This window comes from Nasonia vitripennis, chromosome 4 (assembly GCF_009193385.2).
Source record: "Nasonia vitripennis strain AsymCx chromosome 4, Nvit_psr_1.1, whole genome shotgun sequence".
In the NCBI taxonomy this organism is placed as follows: Eukaryota; Metazoa; Arthropoda; class Insecta; order Hymenoptera; family Pteromalidae; genus Nasonia; species Nasonia vitripennis.
In genome coordinates, this window is record NC_045760.1 from 3,067,053 (window position 1) to 3,092,153 (window position 25,101).

General features: G+C 41.7%; 4 protein-coding genes across 8 annotated transcripts in view; 2 read left to right on the plus strand and 2 right to left on the minus strand.

Annotated features, from left to right (window-relative positions):
- LOC100119556 (chorion peroxidase) overlaps window positions 1–25,101 on the minus strand; it is a 40,994-nt gene that overhangs the window by 5,788 nt on the left and 10,105 nt on the right. Inside the window, exons 2-6 of one of the 3 annotated variants that reach the window (XM_031929740.1) lie at window positions 6,246–6,619; window positions 2,158–2,337; window positions 1,449–1,531; window positions 1,099–1,192; window positions 836–1,027 (exon numbers count right to left, since the gene is read on the minus strand). In XM_031929740.1, coding sequence (XP_031785600.1) covers window positions 836–1,027; window positions 1,099–1,192; window positions 1,449–1,531; window positions 2,158–2,337; window positions 6,246–6,256 — 560 coding nt within the window. In that variant the 5' untranslated portion in view covers window positions 6,257–6,619. Of the gene's footprint in view, window positions 1–835; window positions 1,028–1,098; window positions 1,193–1,448; window positions 1,532–1,627; window positions 1,838–2,157; window positions 2,338–6,245; window positions 6,620–25,101 lie in introns of those variants that run through there. The other 2 variants (XM_031929741.1, XM_031929742.1) reach the window with 2 other exon arrangements.
- On the plus strand, window positions 972–14,853 carry LOC116417280. 3 transcript variants are annotated; one of them, XM_031929746.1, is made up of 4 exons: window positions 972–1,082; window positions 14,329–14,397; window positions 14,463–14,582; window positions 14,645–14,853. In XM_031929746.1, exons 2-4 carry the CDS (start codon window positions 14,377–14,379, stop codon window positions 14,732–14,734), a joined length of 231 nt encoding a protein of 76 aa, XP_031785606.1. In that variant the 5' UTR covers window positions 972–1,082; window positions 14,329–14,376; the 3' UTR covers window positions 14,735–14,853. The 3 variants fall into 3 exon arrangements, with proteins under 3 accessions (XP_031785606.1, XP_031785605.1, XP_031785604.1); XM_031929745.1 differs by lacking the exon at window positions 972–1,082 and adding an exon at window positions 13,065–13,374; XM_031929744.1 differs by lacking the exon at window positions 972–1,082 and adding an exon at window positions 14,185–14,268.
- LOC100679751 (sporozoite surface protein 2-like) lies at window positions 17,438–19,529 on the minus strand. The gene is made up of 2 exons (XM_016985157.2): window positions 19,206–19,529; window positions 17,438–18,244 (listed from the first exon to the last, which is right to left on the minus strand). Exons 1-2 carry the CDS (start codon window positions 19,287–19,289, stop codon window positions 17,564–17,566), a joined length of 765 nt encoding a protein of 254 aa, XP_016840646.1. The 5' UTR covers window positions 19,290–19,529; the 3' UTR covers window positions 17,438–17,563.
- On the plus strand, window positions 18,431–19,683 carry LOC107981051. The gene is made up of 4 exons (XM_016985159.2): window positions 18,431–18,585; window positions 18,680–18,745; window positions 18,813–18,938; window positions 19,015–19,683. The coding sequence occupies exons 1-4, from the start codon at window positions 18,493–18,495 to the stop codon at window positions 19,045–19,047; spliced, it is 318 nt and encodes a 105-aa protein (XP_016840648.1). The 5' UTR covers window positions 18,431–18,492; the 3' UTR covers window positions 19,048–19,683.

The window sequence follows — 25,101 nt, forward strand, 5'->3', positions numbered from 1 at the left end:
ATTTGGTCGCTCGACGCCAAGGTCTAACCCCCTCAGGCGGAAGTGTATACGCGAGTCTTTCGCGACCCTATTGTGCGGGCGATTCAAGGAAAGCGAAAGCGGAGAGAGAGATAATAGATCGCGACACAGCAGCGCGAGTTATCGAATTACTCTTGGACCGGTTCGCCATGAAATCGAAAAGGTGGTGCCCGAAGGTCTAGCAAAAAAGCCCAGCCGGAGAAAGTCCGCGTAATTAATATACTCCGCCGCTGCTGGGCTGGCTCGCTGTATTGTGGAGGGCTACCTAAGCTCGAAAAGCTACGCACGGGATTTTTCGTAACTGTATCGGCTGGGAAAAAAGGGCCAGAGAACTTTCTGGGTTACGAGGACCTCCTTGTATATTATTTTTCGTTGCGCAATACGGGTCCCTCTTTTTTCGTGCGATTTCGGTCGCGCGCGCGCGCGCGCGCGGGTAACTGCACTTTCGGTAAAACGCGCAAAACAATCGAGAAACGCGCACAGCTGCCGTTGGGCTTTAAAAAAAAGAAATAGAGCGAACTCGAAGGTATTATGTCCGAAGAAATCGTGTATACACGGGACGTTTCGGGGCGGTAAATTCGAATGAGAAATCGGTCAATTTTTCTGGAAGCTCGTAGCCATTAATCACCGCGAGATTTTATCTCGATCTAATCAGATATGTACACCGCGAGAGCTTTCTCGTGTAAGAGATTAGGCCGTTTCTGGTAATGGCGCATTGTTCGGAATTAATAAAATTTCATTTTCGATTTCGCATTATGGAAACCGGACCAGCTCCGGTTTCGCAAGTGCTATCTTTCAGATATCGGTATGGGTTTACCTGACGAACGGCGACAAGCTCGCGCCCCATGTCGGGTGCTCCAGATTGGTGCAGAGACCGTCGAAGCGTCGGTACTTTCCGGGCCTACACTCGACGGTGCTCAGGAAGGCCGGACACACGTCGCGGATGAGCGTCTTCGAGGTGTCGATCTGGGGCAGGTACTTCTCGATCTGCTGCGTCGTCAGACCGTAGCTGAAATATACACGAGTAATTTTATCGACTGCGTACAAAGAAAATACGAACAAAGGTAAGTGTATACTCACGTGCGAGCGAGATTCACAGAAATGTCGAGCAAAAGCTCGCCGACACTGGCCAAATCCTCGGGCCTCCACTTCTCGTTCTTCGGCATGCTCACATCTGTAATTTCGGCACAGTTGCATATAGAAACGCTGTTACGCAGAGGCGCGAGAAAGTGCATAACTCAACGCGCGGCGGTATTACCAATCGATGGAAAGATTAGAGATCGGCATATGGCAGTCGGGAATTTATTAAGGAAGGGATGTGGAGAGGTCTAGCACAGATCCGAGCGATAGAATCGCCGTATTATGCATGACGTATAGAGGCTGTTATTAAGATCGCACAAGAGAAACTTGGGTCTGTGTTTGTGACTTACGGACTCGCTTGGAGGCTTCGACGAAAGCCCGATTGACGGCGTCGTAAGTGATGCAAGTCTGCGATCCGACGCTCGACGGTGGGCTACATCGCAAAAAAAGAAGAGAAATGAAGCAAACGAAAGCTTCGATTAAGACCTGATCCTGTCTCAATTATTTAATTTTTTTTTTTTTTTCATACCATTTCTCGAAGAGAGAGATACACACGTTGCGTAATTGCGATCAACGTGCGCGTGAATTCGCGGCTATATGCGAGCTCGTTAAACGGTAGTCTCGCGTTGATTAAAATAAATTGTGGAAGTGCGGCGGCCCCGATACACTCTTACGCGCTCGAGCGAGATTTCGCCACGATATTATACACTCGCTCAGAGAGACGATTCGAAAAGTTGGTGGTGAAAAAAAAAAAAAAACAACAAACTAAAAGGTATACCGTTGCGCAAGCGCGTATAATTACACACGCATACCTCGCAGCGTGCAAGGTCGAGTGTAATCAAAAATCGATCTCCAATTACACGCGAACAAACAAAGCCGGCTGTACTTCGTATTCAGCGATTTACGCAAGTCCGCGCCGCGGAGAGTAAAAGAAGCTCCTCTCGCGAGTTAAGCTATATAAGCTACAACGTATCCATCTCTCTCTCTGCATACGCGTTTCGCAAGCGACGAAACGTATACACGTGTCCGACATATGCATGGATCGTGTGGTATACTTACAAAGCACCGCCGCGCAGTAGGTTGTAGGTGTAATCGTAGAGGCTGCTGCGTCCCGGTGAGTCGAGGATCAAGGCGCACTCCTCGCTGCCGTGGCTCGCGTAGATGTCGAGCGGCTGGTACTGCAGCGCTTCTCCCCAAGGCAGGAGCAGAAGCGCGAGCGCGCGGACCGCATTGGCAAATCTGTGTGTTTGCAAATTTCGAATGCAAATTAGTATTGGATGTGAATTGCGATATAGACTTGATCGATCGTAGACGCGCGGATCGGAAGGTGGTTGAAGCTATCGAATTTATTTATCCGAGCCAAAACAATGCGTTCAACCGCGCCTCGGTCGCCGCTCAAATTTGACAGTGACTGACTCGCGCGAGTCAAGGTCGCTGCGTGAGAGAGAAAGAGAGAGAGAGAGAACGTGAAAAACACTCTTATTTATTCCGAAATGCAAGGCAACCTTCGAGACCGCGACCGTTATTACGCCGTTTTCCTTACATCATTGAAATCGAGCGTTGTTGTACTCGGATACCGATCGGCATGAGAGAATTCGAACTGGAAACAATTTACGCACGAGCCATAGATCATCTCACAAGAATATAATTCCTAGGTGCAATAATGAATTGCCCCGATGTAATTAATGGCTCTTTTACCAAACGCCATAAAACTCGGAGCGCGATTTCTCGCCACCTACTCTGCGAGAAAGAAATGCTCGCTCGTAAACTGAAAACTAAACCAACAACGCAGCCTCTTAATTCTCTCGCTACCGCGTGTGCAAATGTGTATATAATAAGCGCGGTCATTTTAAAATCTGGCGCGCGCGCGGTCACCTTAATCGCCGCCGCACTCGTATAACGAACCGAGGCGCGCGCGCGCGCGCATTTCCCCGAGGGGTTGTCCGGCGCGTGCGAAAATGATACGACGACGCGTTTCGTATACCTATCTAGTGCGAGCGATGAGGAAATTTTTTGAAGGTAGGTCGAGGGCACGTGCAATCGAATCGGCGGCGAGAGAGAGATTGTGTCGGTGTTCGATGCATTATATATTTACGCGCTGACGTAAGAAGGGACTTTTGCCGATTTTCGAGATGAAACTGCGAGGATCGGCAGTGTATACTTTCTCGATTCGCGCTGGTATTAAGTGTATAATACGCGGCGGCAGCTGCCCTGGACAGTACGCACGAATGCGGGCCTCATTGTCCTTTCACTTTCTCGTGGGTATCGAGTGCATATATGACGGCGGCGTGGATATTCTGTTTCGTATTATAGGTATACGTGGGTGAAGCGAGCGATAAAGCGGAGAAAAATATTGGGCGGGCTTGAGGGAAAGGATGCGACGCGAGGGGGTATAATTACCCCATTAGAAGATGCTTATCGGTTTTGAGCGATTATTATAATTGAGCCCGATTATACCGGCAGTAATCACTCAATTTAACGTGCGCAGATGCGACTTGTATCCGTGCGCAGGTAGTCGAGCTTATAGAGAAGGAACGTTAGCTTGAAAAATGAGCAACACGATCTAGACAATGCTCGATTATGCATCGGCGCTGTACATGTATAAATTTGAATTCGAACACGAAGATAAACGATCGCGAGGATTATGTGTCCGCCGCAATGGCTGCCTTGCCCTGCCCCACCGACTCATTCTACTTATCTCGCACGAAAGTATTACACGCGATTACCTAACTCTCAAAACGCGTTCGGATCGACTTTCTTTTTCGAAAAAACGTGTATTTATTCGCGGCTCTTAATAACGCTGACATAAGCCAGTTTAAGTGAATCTCGCTAAAAGGAATGCGTACCAGCTGTATATATAGTTAGATGATAATTCTCACGTATCAGTAGGAAACAGCGCAGGCACGTGCGAGAAATACTTGCGTTTGCCGTGTGGGCTAAAAAGAGCAATGATAACTCGTTTGGATTTCGATAAGTTTAAACTCGATCGGTGTGTGTACGCTGCGGCGAAACGGGGTCGGACACGCTTTTGTAACACGTGTGTAAAATCATTCCAGGCGGTTCCTCGGCGTCGCGTAAAAGTTTCGCGTATGCATACGCGTTACGAATACAAACCCTAAAAAACAGCTATGTAATTTCGATTTCGATAACTTTGAACTCGGTCATGTACAGGGGACGCGAGAAATGAGGTCGTGCACGTTTCGGGCTTGTTACGTGAATATTATACAGCTGTGTCTTTTTTTTTCTCTCGAATTTGAGGTCAGTCAAAGTCGGGAAATGTTTACGAAACGCGAGGGAAGTGTTGTGATTTGAAAATTCTTGATATGCGAACTTCAATTACACGATGGAAAATCTTCGTGCCGATTAATCATCCGCTTTTTCATCCGACATTCCGGCACACTTATATTCGTTGAAATAAAGAATAAATTAAGCTCCATAAATTGTAAGCCGAGCGCCGGAGTAACACAATATGTCAAGACGAGCGCTAGCGAGAAAAAGAGAGGGGTCAGGAATCCCGTGCGAAGAGGGAGGTAATTACTCAATGGTTGACGAGAGAGAGAGAGAGAGAGACGCGTTGACGGCTGCATACGGCGCCTTAGCAGAGTCCAAAGTGCGATGCAAAACTACTTTTTCTCTCTCTCCCTCTCGCAATACTGCACACGCGAGACTACTTGCTAGTTTTGGCTTTATTAAATAGCCATAAAGTTAATGCGGCGTCGAGGACGTAATGGAAAAAGTCGTCTCGCGTTTCGAGCACTGCCGAAGCTGGTATACGTGTAATGGATGTGTTTTCGGCGGAATAGCGAAATTGTCGGCAATTTCCCGGGGAAAAAGTCGGCGCAACTCGAGAATTGATAATAAAGAGTAAATTACAATGTGTTTGCGGAGTTTGATGATATAGCATTATAGTATCCGCCGCGAGTTTTCACGAAAATGCACGTTAATTACTCGCGCGCAAACGCTGAATAAATTTAAATTTGAAACGTTGCGATGCGGCGAACAATGCGCGCCGTCTATTTCGCAAAAGTAAAATTTCACCTTTGGAAAATGTGCGTATGGCTGCATAAGTAAAGCAGCTTTAATGCGCCTCGAAACTTTTTAACCTGAATATAATAATAGCATATGTATATGCGCGCGTATGTGGAAAAATGAAAGTATGCGCGCATTGCGAGAATGAAGCATTATAGACTTGGCGCGTTTATAAAGTTATACAAGCGTTTAATATCGAATGCCACAAATTTAACGCGCCGTAATATAACGTTCATGGTTAGTGGAACAAGCCGTAGCATTTACGACACAATTTGTAATTAAAGTCCGTCATGCGGTAACGGCGCTACCTGCAGCTCCGTTAAACAGTAGTATGGTACTATTATTTATCGAGAAAAATGCCCCCAGTCCAGCGGCCGATAGGTATGAATCGAGGAAAAATGCAAATTGTGAAACGATTTATTATATGCAGATTTCTTAATAATGGTTTTCCAGAAAAATCCCTTTTTTGCAAGCGCGCACACATAGCTTCCAGTTTTTTCTTTCTCGGGGTATCTGGTTCTATATTAAACGAGCGAGCTGACAGTCGAGCAAAAAACCGAATTAAAAGTTCGCGCTTTTCCCATTCATGATTGTGAAATTGTTTCGCTCGCGCCTTGTGTGTGTGTGTGTGTGTGTGTGTGTGTGTGGGCGTGTGTTTGTGTATGCGTGTAGTACAGCATATCGGTAGCGCTGTACAGTTACGTTTTGTTACAGATCAAGACGATGAATTTTAAAATTCGAACACCTTGTCTTCGACGCGCGGTATGTCGGATGGGAAAAAATCGATTTGGAGAGCGTAGTTTATAAACAGAGCAGAAATAGCTTTCGCTGCAGTAATAGGTGCGATAAGACAAAAAAAACGCGTTGATTTATGCTTACAATCGCACCGCTGCCGCGCACCACGTGTAGATATGTTGTATTCGATATTAACGCGGCTAATGCCTCGACGCGCGCGCGCGCGCCCGAGTTCCATACGAGTGTGATTTATTGTAATTAATGCGAGCTTGATAATTCCATTTCTCTCTCGTTTTTTTCCCTCCTCTCGCACTCGTATAGAATCGATCCAACGTCACCCGCGCTGATTTTTCATCATATGAAATTACAATAAGTCAACGTACCTATTCCTCATTCTGCCGAGGAGGCTCCGAAAGTAAGAGGGAAAAAAGGTCCAATTCCGTCCACCTTGGCTCTTCACTCTTCTCACAAACAACGATAGCAGCGTAAATCTATATCCTCGAGAAAACACTCGCGATCGGTAGCTACAGCGTACAACGATTGTTCTCCTCTATGCGCATACGGCAGCCGGCTGTAACCGACGACTGCAGTATACTGAGCCGCGCTTATTCGACTAGCGGCTGCGTGTGTCCGGACCAAAGCGTGATCAAAGCGTCACTGCACCGCTCCGATGTTTCCTGTCCGAGGCGCGAGAGCTCCTTTTTCCTTCGACAGGGTGCCTATGGTGGTGGAACGCGTACACGCGGCTCGCCGAGCTCTATACTCGACGAGAGAAAGAGCGAAGTGAGAGGGCGAGAAGGAAAAAAGGGAGCAAGAGAGCGAGAGAGCTGAGGACTTCCGAAAAGTCAAGAGTAAAAGTATAATTTGGGTCCGCGAGATTCTAGGAGAGGGAATCGACGCGAGTACGAGTTGCCGTGGGTGGGGGAGATACGTATACGCCGGCGAAAGGACCTATAAAGGATACTCGGCTCTTGTGCGAGTGTACACGAGCGCGAGGAGTATAATGACGCGACGGGCCAAGGTGTACTCTTTCATCGAGATGCGAGGGGATGACGTGTATTGTTCGCTAGATGCACTTTTATTGCGCAGCCTTTTCAAGGGCGCTCAGAGCACTTTCTCTTCGTCAACATTTTTAATGCATTCAATCGAGATTTAATCGAGTTTAGCATGCGAATTGCTTGCGAAAATCGCATTAAAAAACAAAGGCCTGGGGAAACCCGAGAACTCGCGCGTTATTTAAAAAAAAAAAAAAAGATCAAACTGGATCAGAGAGCGACTGCGTGTGCGTATGATCGAGAACGGTGCCAAGCAAAAAAATAGTGAAATGGACCGGACTACCGTTCTGTGTATGAATTAACCCAGTTTTGGGTTTACACAGGCACTGCTCTGACGGACAGTTATTAATAGAAAGAGGAAAGCTAACCCTTTAACGCTCGAATCTAGATCTCGCTGACCGCGCCTTTGAAAACAATTTTGGCGCATTGGGACCGCTTTGTCCTGTACGATTTCTTTTACGATTCACTGACTAATCGTTGTTTGGACAATAACAACGACTCTCTGTACACGTGATTAATCATTCTCCCTTTGAATACGCGAGCGAGTGCACGCACGACTCGAGACTAATTAGTCGAACAAACACAATCATTCATTTTTCTACGGCTTCAAACTTCAGGCATAGAAATATTACACAAAATTACGCTCGTAAAACACTAAAGAGAGCTAAGAAACGATCTATCCCTTACACACGTCGCAGCGTTAATTCAACGGCGAAAAAAAAAAGTTGGAGAGAGGAATGCGCGTTACAAGATCAGAGAGAAAAGAAATCCTAATTCTCTCTCAGCTCACACTCGCGCGCGGCGGTATCGCAGACACGAGTCCGATTTGGAGTGGTATGGCCCAGTTTTTTTTTTTCGCGAGAGCGCGTGATATAATGAATGGGATGGATGTGTTTTTTCTCCTCCCGTCGTCGTGAGCGATTAGACGTTCGCTGCTGCTCGACGAGCTGCCGGAGATTTCAATGCGCGCCGCAGCGCTTCGAGTATATTCGCGACCGGTTGCTTGTCCGATCGATTTATACGTGCGATCTGATCTCCCTACAGACATTGTGTCCAGAAATCGTTGATCTTATCGAGAAGAGAGAAAGACGTGGATGAGTGTGCGAAACCATACGGAGTACGTAACAGGAACTGCTAATGGGAGATCGCTTTTGATTGATTTGATTCCGAACAACGGGGCTTTTTACTTTAAATGATTTTTATTGAAACGTTGAGTGCGTTATATGCGCATAATTTTGTCTTCTGGTTACGCGGGCGCTGATTCAATTTACTCTTTTCGAATCGTATCAAGCTTCGCTGAGGGAGAGAAAACAGATCACTAATATTGAAAAGCAGTGAGTTAAAATTTAATACACGCTGGATCGATAAAGACTCCAATTATAGCGGAACATTGTGAGATTAGCGCACGTTATAGCAACTGTCGTTCATATAAAGTAGCCTTGAGAATTTAACGACTCCGAATACTGCGACGACTTTCGATTCGTTAAGAAAGCAGCTCCTAATTGAACGGCGTTAGCCTCTGTGTGTATTGATTTGCGAAGCCATTTCTTTACACTGGACAAACTTTGTATATTCATATGCTTATAATTATAATGCATATGTATTGATTAGTAGAGCAAATCGTGTGAAACGTTGGATTCCAAACTGGTTTCTTAAATAACAATTATCAAAATAGCGCGTCAAACTGCGCACGTTTGGAGTTAATTACAGCTGATTAAAATTCGTTCAAAGAAAAGTAGCTATACTTGCGACACACCGCCGCGTGAATTATCGCATAATTTACGCAGACGGTGCCATATTTGAGTATATGCGTTTATTTTCTCGGCTTCTCTGAGAATCATTTACTTCGAGTCGCTGGAAACCGGAAATTAAAGAAATTCTGCTATAATGAGAATTCACAATAACTCCAAACGAGTATGATTGACAGGGAGCAAAAAGTCTTCTGATTGTATAGGAAATATTTTTACTTCGCGCATACGCAGTTTGCTTTTCAGCCGGTAGAAAGTGAAAATACGACATTTCAAATGAAAAGATCGGCATTACTGCTGTTTCATTTAACGCGAATACGTCTGACCACATACGACACTATCTACTCGCGCGTATGAGCAGAGACACTTTCATCTCTCGACGCTAACCGCGTAATCGCGCTTCTTATGGACTTTCGTCTCGCGTAAAAAGGTCAATTTCTTTTTTCTTTCGTGCATACGACGTGTGGCAGCAGCGATATTCCTCAAAAAAATGAGAGAAAGAAAAGAAACTGTGAAAACGCAATCTCTCCGACGAATTTATGGCTCGAACGACCTAAATCGCGCAAACATTGTTTTAAAGCGACGCTGTATCGCCTAAGCCGCACTATTACCTCATTTCAACGCTATCATCGCCGCAAACTCTGCACAACCGCTCTGCTCCAACATCCCAGTGAAAAATCCAATCTACCAGGAAAAAACCGCACGTCAAACGGTTCTCCGTCAAATCCCACGCAGCAGGCGTCAGACGAGAGAGAGAGAGAGAGAGAGAGAGAGAGAGAGAGAGAGAAAAGCGTCACCTGAACGACGCACTTCGTCACCCGAAGTCCCCGCCGCGAGAGCGTCATCCATCCCGCGAGTGCATTCCGTCGCCGGAAAGCCTACGCGCTGGTCGTACGCTCGCGTAAACATCTCCATAAAGACGCTCTCTCTCACTCTCTCCGTCGACTAAGAGACAGCGGCAGCAGCAACACGTGGCTGCAATTATCGGCGGCAGCTCGCACGCGCCTAGACTGACGTAATCCCTCCCCTAGTGTAACACACACGTAACGTAATGATTCCTCTCTCGCGATTCCCGAGCTGTATCGCCGCGGAGCTCTGTTCACTCGAGGAGCGAGAACGAGAGCTGCGCGCGCGGCGATCAGGGCCGGCGGGAGCTGCATTCTGCTTTACAAAGATTAACTTTCGCCTCGTCACATGAGTTTTGCGCAACGCGCGGTTCCCATAGACGCCGCTAGCTAGCTCTACAGTGCGTCCGTATGCCGCAGCTCTCTCGGCAGGCTTTATCTCTCCCTCTTGAAGGAGAGCAGCTCGAGCCGCCGCTTTATCTTTGCGCCGGCGTAATAGCGAAATATCGCGCGCGCGAGAATGGATGTATCGGCGCTGCGAATAGTTTGCTCGGCTAATGCGTTGCCGCTTGTATATAGGAGAGGATGATTCTCGCGCGGATTGTTTCTAAAAGGGATATTTCAAAACGAGCGTGATCTCGTTTTTGCGCGAGGATGAAATTGCCAAACTGCGGAGGAATCTCGTGATCGTAAAATAGAGTCTTGCCGCACAAGGACGTTACTACTTGGCATGTGTGTATAGACGGGAGTTGTAACGTTTCATTATCTTCTTAACCACGATGATTTTCCTCGCTTGATTCGTGTAATGGGGAGCTAAGATGCTCGCGTAGCTCTTGAATTAATATTTTTCACACACTCATCGCTTCGCTTCCTATTCTTATGCGTTTGTGTGTAGACAAAGGTCTTTTCTCGAGCAACTAATAAAAAGTCGTGCTTAATTATGAAAGCGATTGCTCGAAGATCGTAAAAAGCTTGATTGGCCGCCGAATATTTCGCAATTTGGCCTAATTTCTTAATTTCTAATTAACCATGTTATACAGATACGTTGTATATTCCTATCACTTTTATATGCGGTAAAATATTATACCGGTTAATGCATAAGCCGCAGCTTATATTATAAAGCCTAACGTATGGCGCGAATCGAGCTTATTTAAAACTAGAAATTTAACTTCCTGCCGGCTTCGCGAGAAACGTCGAGAAAAACAACGCCAAAGGTGGAAAGACATCTGTCGGCGACGGGTATACACAGACGTCCCGTGACTCGGGATCTAATTATGTTTAAGTGTTCTATCCGCAGCAGACAAGAAAAAATATGAATTAAACATCGATTTACTTTGCTATATAGGCGCCGAGCTGTGCAAGCGCTAATTATTTGCGATTGTGCTCCTGACGCCTGATCGAAGATTAATAAATTTCATGCGCGCGGCAAACCTCGTGGCCAAGCGAGATTATATAATTAACGATCGATAAATTTCGCATCTTAACGAGCTTTCCTTCTTCGGCGGACGGAGCGAATATAGTACGACAAAGAAGTGTTCGTAATCGTACACACGTTATTGGTAAAATATTTGGATTCTGGATGCGCGATATTGGTTTATTGTGATCCGTCGTCATTAGGTGGCAACGCGTTCGGATGATTTACGCTGATTAGAAGGTCGGTGAAAAACATAAATTTTGTTCGGTACAACCAGTTTGCGAGCTGGAACCTTTATTTGGTTAGTTTTAATAAGTTAGCTACTATCAACTCCACGAGCTACTGCGATTGCATGATTACCATCGATATACCGCCAGCTATAATAAAACGATGAAATTTATTGTTGAAACCACCTCGATCAATTAAAAGCGTAAGTTTTTATTTTTAAATAGATTAAGAAACTTACTTAGTGCTTTTTGTCTTTCGGCAGTTGTTACAGCTGAATAATGCATTCTAATTGTGCAACAGCTCATTCTCTGACGACTGTTTTAGTGCCGGCCGGAGAATCGGCCAAAAACAACGCATTACCATTATTTTATGGTCCAGCCATATAATCTCCTTTCATTTACCGGCTACTTTTCACCTGAATATTGTAGTTAACACGCTTCGATCGGGATATAAAAGGCCGTGATTTAAACAGTGAGTGCTTGATACTTTATCATTATTCCTAATTGCGATCACAATCTAAGCTCGTTTGTTTTACAATCGACTTCCCAAGCTATCGCCCCTCAGAGCCTAAAACAAATTCATGCATAATTGAAAGGTTTATCGACGTTAAATTAGCAACAATGAGCGCATAATCGCACGCGAGAAACAGTACGCTAAGGGAATCGTTGAAAAACGCTTCATATATTTTGAAAACTTTGCCAATATGCGGGAAAACTAGATCATCTTATCGCGCAATATATAACGTTTAATATTTATCGCCCAACTCAATCAGGCTCGTAAGCTCGCAATCAACTCGCTGAAATAACGTGCAAACGACTTAATCCGATAAACAAGCATCGATGATTGTATCTTTCGTAATTCGTGCGAGCTCCGCAGCCCTTAATATTAATGAGCTAACTTTTAGTCTTCAGTTCATTATTACTTTATTAATCGCTTCGAAGCACGTGATGCTCCAGCCGAGATGAAATACGAGTCGCGCATCCAAGTACGTCGAAAGACGAGATACATTGGCGTCGACGGCTTCTCTCGCGAGAGGTCATTTGCATAATAAAATCGTCCTTAATAAGAGCCGTCTGTTCGGTATCTTTCTCCAGCAGTTTTGTTCGCGCGTAAGCTTGCTGTACCTATATATAAAGCAAGTATGAAGCAGTCGCTTTACAATGGCTGTAATTCATGCAGACCACGCGAGATATGTTCGACTTATAGCGGCGCGCACGACTTTATTTATGCTTATGGCTTCTGTGTTGCCTCACCTAAATATGAGAGCTGTATTAAATGCGGCTGGCCCAGTTTTCATCTTTAATTGCCCCTTTCGACTTGTTAAAAAATTCGGGGCTGTACGGTTTGTGGTACTATTTTATCAAAGCGATGAATTTAATGTTTCTTTCATGAGGGATTTAATTCTATTCGTGACGTTATAATCCAAATAACGAAGTGTTAGAGTATTACATGTTCTATAAATGCAATTTCGTATGATTTAAGCTTTATTAATTCGAAAGTTATAATCAAGAGTTCATAGACTTGAAGAGGACGGAAAAATACGCAAAACCAGGTAGGTCTTTACCACCGCCAGTTCCAGCTAAGGGGCGAACCATCGGCCCGAACCGAAGGCTTTAAATCGCGTATTTCTTGGGTCCCACTTATTGGGCGTTCTCGGTTAGTTTGCACGTTTTCTCATTAATCTAACCTACACAGGCCTAAAGAGGACGGAAAAACACGCAAAAATAGGTAGGCTAGAACTTCGGGCAGTTTCGGCTCAAACCGGGGGCAGTAATTCACGTGTTAATATAATAAACTCCCACTTAACGAGTGCTCGAATAAAAACAGCTTTGTGCGCATGAGTGTACAAGTTCTTTTACTTGCACGTCGTGCGTGTAAACACTTTATAAACATCGTGCTATATAGTCATGTATACTTCGCTGCAGTCCGTCTATATCAACTTAACATCTCAATGCGGAACTCAATTATGCATCTTGCTATAGCGGGATAGGAAAGGCGCGATTGTTATTTCTGCTCCCTTTTTGAGCGGCGCGAGTGCGTAAACGTCGACCTTGCCGACGAAAGCATCGACGCGCCGAAACGAACTATCGGCGCGGAAGGCGACTTCTAGGCGTCTCAAGGCTGCTGCCGTTGCAGCGGTCGAAGGTTGACCTTTGCGAATCGATGTCGACTGCGTTATTGTGCGCCCTAGAAGAAGAAAATGCGGCACGACAGCTTAATAGGTAAATATTGGCCTAGCCTTCGTTGGATGCTGCGTACTCGATGGTTTACTGCGGATTTAGCCGAGAGAGCGCGCGCGCGTATGTGCGATGGAAGTGAGCGTGATTATGAGCCGGTCGTTGTATAGACACACGAGAGGGGAAAAGGGTTTAATGAGTTATTTTCAGGATCGCGCGGTGCATACGTGACGAAACGAGGTGAAAAATGCGCCGCGGGTAATTAAATACAATTAAAGCGTGAAGAAGCGGTTATTCAATCTAAAAGGACGCATAGCCGAAACGTTATTAGGAAACGCGACGCTGTTAGACACAGGGAGTTTTTAAGAGAGCCGGCGTGAAATGAAGCATTTATTAGAGCGACGGCGCGCACGCGCTTGCGAGAGAGAGAGAGAGAGAGAGAGAGAGAGAGAGAGAGAGAGAGAGAGAGAGAGAGAGAGAGAGAGAGAAATCAGCGAAAGACTAATTACAGAAAGTTTTTGAAAAATCGTGCGTTGCATAGGGAACTTTTTGATTGTACGGCAGGCAATTAAGCAGGTAGTTTTATAATTCTGTCTCGAGGAACAGTCTTTCTAGTAGTCCTGGAAAGTTAATTAGACATTGCTCCGTAATAATAACGACGAAAATTAAGCTATCAGTAAATCAGGAGAAGTATAGTTTTGCAAAATTCACTTCTTGTACTTTTGCTGCAAAATTTCATCGTTGAAACATAACTGTTCAGGAAAGTAATAAAACTTGTGTTGATAAATTTTATTTGCAATAAAAAATTGCATAACGTTATTCTTTGAAATTAAGAATTGTGGAGTTCGAGACTTATTGTATAAATACATGGCTCGCTACCAATTTTTGTTACCTTTTCTATTAGTTTTTACCATCATTTTCTCACACGAGAAAGTTAATGTGAGGAAATATTTATTATTTGTGTTTATAATATCAAATAACTTGTTTTTTTTTACCCAGGCGGTTGGTACCAGTGCGTTTGAAATTTTTGAAGCGCTCACAGACCATATGACAACTGTGACTAAAGAGGTAATTTGGTTGCGGTAAAGTGTATCAATAACTTCAAGCAACTTTTATTTTAATCCAAATTTTAGGAGAACATTCACTGTCATAACTACACGGAATTTTGCAATACATATCTTAAGATTCCGAAATTCAATTCCAATTGGTTTTCTAATCCTCCAAATATAGACGCGATCAGGGGTGTTTGTCAGGTAAACTTTTTTATACTTTATGTAAAAACATTATTTGATCTCTGTAAAACTTCTCATTCTAGACTATGCTCAAGCGTCCAGTATGCCAAGACCCCCATGAGGAAATTTGCGCAGCAAAGAGATGCCCTAATACTTATGAAAGTAAAATGTGAGACCGACTGACACCATTACCAATTCCAAAAATAATGAGTTTGCCACAATAGAATAATTTCACAAAGCAACGTGTACTAATTTATCACAAGATCAGTAAATAAAGCAACTTTCTCAAAAATTCACAAGCCTTCAACGAAAAAGGCACCTCAAAGACTATGTACCTACGCTACGAAATCTCCGTCACGAGACCATTATTTTTTCCTTCTCACTTTCACTCGCGTGCGATCTCCGGGTGGATCGACCGATCAACCGATCGATGGATCGATCGATCTCCCGTCGATGGATACACAGAAAATCGCGGCTTGGAGCAATGCCCCACGGGCGTGAGTAGGAAACAAAAATCTGCTGCCTCGACGCGTCGGTGAGATAAAACGCGTCTCCCAGCCGCTGCAGGCGGATGCGAAGAACGTGTTTGTGCGTCTCGGTTTGAAAAAAGTGAGAGCACGCGAGTGAGCCGAGCGATGTATAACTAGCTCGACGCAAACTTATATACGCCCAGAATGAAGTCAAAAGTACGCGGTCACACGAGAAGCCGCGAATAGCCGCTGCTGTCGACAAGGACGAGAATAAGGAAGACCGTGCGAAGGCGAGGGAGAATGGAGACGGATAAATCCGCTTACTTTTGGTACTTGTTTTTCTGCTCGAGAACGGAGCATTAATCGCTAACTACCGACGGTATATATGTATGATAATTTGGAAGTTGATTTTCGGTTGCACGATCAATTAGGCGAGGTTTCATTAAAGTCACGGAAATTTCACTTACGCAATTCTGGTTTTGTCATATTGTATTTCGAGCAGCTTTTTATTTGAGGCTAAAATTAACCAAAGTGTAAAAAATACGTGGACGAGGGAAAAATAAATGCTGCAAAATTTGTTTCGGAAAATATTTATGCTGCTATTATCGTTATAATAATAATATCCTTGTACGTATTTAAAATTTTGGAATCTCATTGTGGGGAGATTAAATTTGCATACAGGGATAACATAGCGTGGAGTGAAAACCCATGAGAACCTAATTTGCATAAATCACTTCAACACTTTTACTCAAATTTAGACGAATTCTTTCCATTTTAAATTATGACCTGCTCCCAATAGGCTGCAGAATAGACTCGTGACATAATAATAAACGGACGTATAAAAAAAGATGTACAACCTCAAAGCTTGAGTTCACACAACAAAATTTGGAATAAGATTGATAGTTTCTATAATAATGACCTTCAAGCGTATGTCAAAGACACACATCAGAGCATTACAGGAAATGTCCAAATGAAGATTTAAATGCGTATATTTTTATCCTTGCACCGACAGATTCATATCCGAGCTACAGTCTCGAATTCCAAATCGAAAAAGAAAGCTCATGTTTTGAATAATGATCGATATCGATATTCCGTACACCTATAGGACGTGTCGCAACAGCAACGAAGCAATTTCCAATCCCCGCAAACACATCGAAAAAATTTCCATCCAACGCGTTCAAATTACCTCGGCGGCGCGTACGAGCGCACGGAAAATAATCTCTTTATATTCAAAGTACAAAAGAAAGGCCGGCGCAAAGAAAGGTGTGAACCGTAAAAAAGTCAAGCCGCGAGAGAAGACGGTGCTGTAAACAGCGACGGCGCGAAGAGAGTGCACCGGTTGACCCAGTTTTTCGAGCCGAATAGCCCGAACGGGATTACCTAATGCGCTCGCGGAGTTCGCGCTTGCTCGGTCCATACTTATACTTACGGCCAGCCGAAGAAACACTTTAATAAACACGCGTGTTATACGAAGGCATGCGTACGTCCCGCGGGCTAATAAGCTCGAGACGATATTCAAGGTAGCAGTATGCGGGTTCGCGTCCATAGCTTCCCCTCGAGCCATTCGACTTTGCTTAATTTCTCCCGCGAGTCTCAGCGAGAAAAAAGCCGTCTGGCCGACATGTCGCGCGCGCAGAAAGAACCAGGATATCATGCGAGTCAGCTCTCGCGAAAGTCCGCCGGGTATGATGTAGAACACATGGCTCTGAGCGATAGATATCGCCGTGTGTGCCACAGCCGCCGCGGGAGTGTCCTCTTATAGGCAAGATTCGTCGTACACGCGCGAGTATATATAAGAGAGATCACGAGACACGTTCCAGGGGGGGGGGGGCACTAATGGCGAGTGCGTATAGATACGGCCGATGTCGATCGAATTATGTCGTAACTATTTTATTTGTTCTTGCGAAAATAATGGGGACTCGATGCTTGTCAATTAATGCCGATGATGGATTCCTTTTGCTCAGTTTTCTCGGTATTATGAGCTGCCGTTCTAGCATTTTTTAAACATTTTTTCGTCCACTTGATTGTATTTTATTAGGTGCTGAAATCGGCCGACTGACGAGCTGCTTTGAAGAAGTGTGACAGGAAGTGGAACTTTTCTGAAAGACGCGTAGGGCAATGAACGAAATGTTTTATTCTGCTGTAGTCTGCTTCTTCGTTTTTCATGCATTAAAAAATATGATAATGATTACCTCTATGTTAAACAAAATAAATAAGAATTGGCGGTATATCAGAAAATGATGATTTCCAAACACTTGCACCTCCAAAGCTGGCGTTTATTGACAGTAATGAATCAGACATGAGACTAAGAGGTAAAATGTCTGCTAAGAGAAAACCTTATGAAATGTAGAAACTACTCTTACTTTTTTTAAATCCCTTGAGTTCAAAAAATAAAACACCAAACTCTTGTTATTTTTATACATATTTACTTTAATATTTATGAACTAATACGTACAAAGACAGAAAATCTAAAATCTTAATTAAATAAGAATAGTTCACATTAATAATTTACAAAGAATTTTAAATGACCACTTATCGTCCAGGCTGAACCATGTTAGGATTGTTAGTATTGGTAGAAGCAGGGGCTGAATTATTAGGAGCATTAACAGGATTATTAGTATTACTAGGCGGATTAACTGGATTATTAACTTGATTGTTAGGAGGATTAACTGGATTATTAACTTGATTGTTAGGAGGATTAACTGGATTATTAACTTGATTGTTAGGAGGGTTAACTGGATTATTAACTTGATTGTTAGGAGGGTTAGCTGGATTATTAACTTGATTGTTAGGAGGGTTAACTGGATTATTAACTTGATTGTTAGGAGGGTTAACTGAATTATTTACTTGGTTGTTAGGAGGATTAACTGGATTATTAACTTGATTGTTAGGAGGGTTAACTGGATTATTAACTTGATTGTTAGGAGGATTAACTGGATTATTGACTTGATTGTTAGGAGGGTTAACTGGATTATTAGGATTACTAGGACTAGATGATATATTATGTCCTTCACTTCCCATCGAGTTTTGCCCACTTGTAGAATTCGATCCACCAGTTGGAAGATTTGCGATTGTGGAATTTGGACATAGATTCTGACAAATTTTTTGCCATGAATTAAAATATATTCTAGCTAATCCGCAAAAATTTCCGCATAACTTGTCCCTCAACGTGTGTTCGTTTCCAAAAAATTTGATTGTCAGATTATCCTCACCCTTAAAAAATAAATTTTTTCATGTCAATTTTTAATTTCAAATATTTGTAAGAGTAAAATAATATTGATATAATGCAGAAACTTTTGTAATAACATGAACACGTTATGAAAACTAAGTTATGAGCACGATAACCATATGCGATAATATGGGCAATAAAATTCATCGTAAGTAACGAATGTAGATGAAACAGTTGGTCAGTGAATGACATTTACCTCAAATTTTAAGTCATTTTGTTTTAACTTAAACAAATGTCATATACGACACGCAATATGGCTCACTTTAAGTTTTTATTACATATAATTTTAGTGTTTTTTATTTATTCATTATTCAAAGGCACAGATGTAAGTATAGAATAGCTGTAATTTATTAGAATTAATGAGCTTTATCAGAGTAGAAATTCTTAATATTGATCTTATAAATTTTTATTTAAATTAGGTTTTGGCTAACAATTTTAACGTCTTTGAAGAGGTGGCAAACGACTTATTGGTGACAATCATAAAAGTATGTACCTACTGCAAATACGTATTCTGTTTACTAATTATATAAAGCAAAAATGTTAATTTTCCAGGAAAATATACACTGTCATAATTATAAGAATCATGGTGCAAAACATGCTGAAGATGCTACAATGAATTTAAGATTAGCTAAATTTGCCAGTCCTCTTAACAGAACTGCATATAAAATTGTATGCGAGGTAAACTAGTGACAAAAAATGTAAATATTACATTTTCGAATTGATAATATACTAAAAGAAAGGCGTTTCTTTTCAGAATGTATTAAAGGAATTGATTTGTGCAGTATAATTTTCTAATGGCAAATCCAGATTTGCTATGGAAATATCTTTATTATTTCAAATAATACGTTACTCATACATAAGACTTTGAAAACAAATGGACATTGGATATAAATGATACAAATTGTATTAAATATTGTATGGTATTCGACTAATTCACATCTTTACCTTGCATCCAGAAACTGCAAAAAGAACAAAAATGATTAATAAACCACCAACAATGGATTTGCTATGATGTAGTTTACAACTCATCGTGGTTAGTCTATGCACTGACTTTCAACGTTAAAATTCATTGACTAGCGCATGGAGAACGAAAATCCTAGTTTTTATACGTGTTTCTAGCACTCCCATATCTTTATGTGGATAGTTTTTCAAGAGAAAACAGGTCAAACTGCGAAAAAACATAACGTTTGCAGATTTGATAATTTTTATGTTACAAGTAGTATTTTCTTAGCGAAATTCATGAAATGTATGAATCTAGATAAAGCCAACGTAAACATAGTAAAGGAGAGAAAGTTATACAACAAAAAATATTTTCAACAATAGACTACTGCAAAAGACGGCTTCTAAGTTTCAATGCACCTTTTACAATAAATTTAAAATTCTATTTTTATAAAGGCAAAAATAAAATTTAGTACTACAATCATAGTATGATTCCTCTTTTAATTATGATTACTATATGTGATATTTTAACAACATTAAAAATATCTGTTGATATGCTTATTTAAAAACGCATAACGGACTTAAATAAATTTGAGGCGCAAAATTATAATCTTTCTAAAAACAATCATAATTCAATTTTACAGTAGCCGCAGCGCCACGGTTAGCAAATATCTTTAAAATCCCAAACTCGACCAACGATCGATGAAATATCAAGTCAAACGTCTACTATACCGACTGAAGATATTTTCCATGGTAAATCTACTTGACATGCTGATCGCTATGAAACATCCGCTAGAAGGCGCTATCTAGTGCTTGCTGGGCGATCTCGGCTGCGCTTTTAGCACCGGTATAAGTACAAAGCGGTCGCCTGCTGCTGTCGACTGCCTGATAACCGGCTTTTGCTCCTCTCTCGTGCGCGCGAACGCCCGCTCACCGCAGCAGGACAGCTGTGAAAACATTGATCCCGAATGCGGAACATAATATCACCTGCTACTACGTGCCGGACGATGCGCTGCTGTTTATCCGCTCGTCACTCGATCCCGAATCAATACTCTGCACTATAGGCACTGCTGTTCTATCAGGCGCATTGCGCAAAAATGCATGCACATGAAAAACGCGATGCATCGAGCGGTTGACGCACCGGCGTCAGAATGAAAATCAGCGACGACAATGAAAGTTGCCGCGGGACTTGAAAAGCTATAGATAGTTTTTTGACTGCAGCTGAAGATCGATAGCTGGAGCTCGAGGATTATAGCTTTAGCTGGATCTTAAATTCCAGCGATATAGCTTGAGAATGAGGGCTACAGTTAGAGATACAATTTCAACACTGAGCTGATAGTTCAGCATTGTTGTTAGAGGTTAAGCGCTTGAGCAGAAATACAGCTAGAACCAGTGATTGAGCGCATAGAGTGGAGATACTAACTAAAAGTACAACGCTAGAGATTTAGCTCTATAGATGTAAGTCTAGCGCTGTACTGGAGATCGAGTGCTGTAGCTAATACAATTTTGGGAAGTCGTGATTTCCAGTAATATCACTGGACCATATCGTTGGCTCCATCTACGTCGAAGTATATGCGATAATTCCAGTTATAAAGCTTCACTGTGAATGCACTCTGTTGCATCGGATGATGTGTTACTTTTTATTCAAAGTGAAAAATATTTGATTGTTACACTGTAATAATACTTTGAATTTATAATAACATACTGAAATAACATTCATACTATATTGTGATTGATTACCACACTTATTTTCGTTCATGTGTTCAATTTTCTCCATCCTACTTACACGAAATTCAATAAAATGCAAGTTTAGTTCTCACTTTTGCGGTACGTCCCGCGACGCACCCATTTTTTTGTCTGAAAAACAAATAAAAAGGAGTATTCAGGACTTCCGGTACGGAAAAACGGCTGAACTTGGTATTTTCTTGGGTTTTTTAAAAATTAGTAATTTTCTGGATAAAAGGAAACAAAAAGGATGATTCAGGACTTCCATTCACGTTTGAACTTGGAAATCTTGGAGGTTTATTGATGACGTGTGTGAAATATTAGCTACTGAAAAATAAATGATGACAAAAATTATTTGTCTGAAAAACAAATAAAAAGGATTATTCAGGACTTCCATTCACGGTTGAACTTGGAACTTAAGGGGGTTTTTGAATATCGAACGACAGAAGGGACGGTGAAATCCACTTTATCATTATGTAATATTACAGATCGCTTACGAAAAATTGAATTTCAATAATTCATGTTACATGGCATGCGTAAGTACAAGTAATGATATTAATCGTTTTGGTATAAAAAATATAATTAATAATTATGTAATTTAATTTTAGATGGAGCCAACTTTACTAATTTTTAATAACCCAAGAAAATACCAAGTTCAGCCGTTTTTCCGTACCGGAATTCCTGAATACTCCTTTTTATTTGTTTTTCAGACAAATAATTTTTGTCGGACTATCAGTTATACTTCAGTAGCTAATATTTCATACAAACCCCCGTAAGTTCCAAGTTCAACCGTGAATGGAACTCCTGAATCATCCTTTTTGTTTGCTTTTATCCAGAAAATAAGTAATTTTTAATAACCCAGAGGATACCAAGCTCAGCCGTTTTTCCGTACCGGAAGTCCTGAATACTCCTTTTTATTTGTTTTTCAGACAAATAATTTTTGTCGGACTATCAGTTATACTTCAGTAGCTAATATTTCATACAAACCCCCGTAAGTTCCAAGTTCAACCGTGAATGGAACTCCTGAATCATCCTTTTTGTTTGCTTTTATCCAGAAAATAAGTAATTTTTAATAACCCAGAGGATACCAAGCTCAGCCGTTTTTCTGTACCGATACTCCTGAATAATCCATTTTATTTGTTTCTCAAACAAATAATTTTTGTCGGACTATCAGTTATAGGTACTTCAGTAGCTAATATTTCATACAAACCCCCGTAAGTTCCAAGTTCAACCGTGAATGGAATTCCTGAATCATCCTTTTTGTCTGCTTTCATCCAGGAAATTACTAATTTTTAATAACCCAGAGGATACCAAGTTCAGCCGTTTTTCTGTACCGAAAGTCCTGAATAATCCTTTATATTTGTTTTTCAGACAAATAATTTTTGTCGGACTATCAGTTATACTTCAGTAGCTAATATTTCATACAAACCCCCGTAAGTTCCAAGTTCAACCGTGAATGGAACTCCTGAATCATCCTTTTTGTTTGCTTTTATCCAGAAAATTACTAATTTTTAATAACCCAGAGGATACCAAGTTGAGCCGTTTTTCTGTACCGGAAGTCCTGAATAATCCTTTTAATTTGTTTTTCAGACAAATAATTTTTGTCGGACTATCAATTATTCTTCAGTAGCTAATATTTCATACAAACCCCCTTAAGTTCTGAGTTCAACCGTGAATGGAACTCCAGAATCATGCTTTTTGTTTGCTTTTATCCAGAAAATTACTAATTTTTAATAACCCAAGAAAATACCAAGTTCAGCCGTTTTTCCGTACCGGAAGTCCTGAATAATCCTTTTTATTGGTTTTTCAGACAAATAATTTTTGTCGGACTATCAGTTATTCTTCAGTAGCTAATATTTCATACAAACCGTCTTAAGTTCCAAGTTCAACCGAGAATGGAAGTCCTGAATAATCCTTTTTGTTTGCTTATATTCAGAAAATTACTAATTTTTAATAACCCCAGAAGATACCAAGTTCAGCCGTTTTTCCGTACCGGAAGTCCTGAATAATCCTTTTTATTTGTTTTTCAGACAAATAATTTTTGTCATCAGTTATTTTTCAGTAGCTAATATTTTACACACGTCATCAATAAACCCCCAAGATTTCCAAGTTCAACCGTCAATGAAGTCCTGAATAATCCTTTTTGTTTGCTTTTATTCAGAAAATTACTAATTTTTAAAAAACCCGAGAAAATACCAAGTTCAGCCGTTTTTCCGTACCGGAAGTCCTGAAAAACTATATCATCAAATTATTTATGCACGCAAAAATATTTACAAACGAGCCAATTCAAGCAAGATTAGCTCACAAGGTTATGATGTGAAATTTAACACGTTTCTTTTCACTTCCGGAAGTATCGGGAGAAAATTAATAAAATTTTCTACGTCTCGCAGAAGAACTCGCCGTTAGATCATCTAAGACATTAACAGATCGATATCAAACTAGGGAATGGTACTTTCTCTTTAGGAAATTGGTGAAATAGTGCAACTCGTAACTTGCACAGCTTGCCTCCGCCGCTCGAATCATTTATCGATTCTGCGAAGCTTATTCTAAACTAAAATTACATACGATCAACCAAAATATACTCTTCTCTGATTCACATATACCGAGAACGATATAATTTTATGAGAATCCATCTTTTCTGAAATGTGCAATCACACATTACATTGCAAATATTTGTTTTATTTATGTGTCTTAATCTGATTAGGTAATTTTTAATCCTTTAAAGTACACACTGATTTAATGAATCCGACGAGAAAAATGACTGAACTACTGAAGGGTGAAAATGATTGATTACGTGATATCACGAATTCCTACTTAGGTCATTAATTCCTGAAACCGATATTTAGCACACAATTCCCGTCGGACATTCTTCAGTCCCAAAGGCTGGAAGAAGCCGATGCGTGTAATGGTAATTGACACGCACTCGCGTGTTCATTTAAGTATAACTTAATTTCAATAACGAATAATCATTTTTTACATTGGGAAAACCATACTTTTGGCTGCTTGATTGAATTGCAGGAAAGTGCTTCCGTGAGAGTTGAAGTTAGCAATGCTTTACAATCAACAACTTGAAAACATGTTATAACTCTTGAGTAATTGCATGAAGACTTAAATAAATAAATACGAATTCATGGTCTCTATAAATAAATATGTGTTTATTACTAAAATAAATTCGTAAATTGTATCACACTATACTCAAATCGATAAGGCAGGAATCTGTTGCGGAATATTTTTAGAAGTTACGATGATGTATTATGGAACCAAGAATAGAATGATGGTAATGAGCACAAAACAATTACTTTTGAACTAAATTGGTTTTTTACAACCAGATTGTCATTTTGCATTTGCCTTGATGAATTGCCCGTTGCGTTTGCAGCAAAACTAAGATTCTCGAATAAAAGACAGTAGCAGGAGTTGAAATCGTAAGAGAAGATGTCTTTGATATTCAAAATAAACTCATCAAAAAATTTTGACACGTCAATCGGCATCGATTTGTAGAAACAACACCGACTGGCAAAGTGCGCTCAAATGAAAATCGATAGGACACTCGAAGAATGGGAGAAATTCATAACAAAGCCTACATTCGGTGAGTAAATAATCGATACAAGGGGGGCGAGAAGCGTCGCGCCAAAACTCATCCAAAATAATCGAACAATAGTAGTAAATACACCCACAGTAGAGCGAGTATTCGGTGCGCGCGCAGCAGCAGAGAGCCGCGCGTGTGCGGAGAGCCTGATGTCAGACTACATCAGAAAGAAAGGAAGAAAGAGCGAGAGAACTGACACTGCGAGTGTACGGCGTATACGTATATCCCCAACACATCGGCAGAGAGCAGAGCAGAGCAGAGCAGAGAGCAGTGGAAGCCGGCGTATAGCAATCATGGATTTCTCGATAGTAGCCAGATGGTCTGGCGATGGTGGTGGCAGAGCTGCGGCCATTTTGCAGCAGCCACAGCGCAGGAACTGCTTAGCGCTGGGAAGGAAACGGAGACAAGAACCCGCCGTACCACGCCGAGCGAGCGAGCGAACGAGCGAGCGAGAGAGAGAGAGAGAGAGGGGGGGGAGCTCGCAGTGGAGGGAATCCGTGTGATAGATGGAGAGCCACTACAGTGAGAAAGAGAGTCCGAAAGCCATTCGTAACCCGCGCGCGCAAGAGCGAGAGAGAGAGAGAGAGAGAG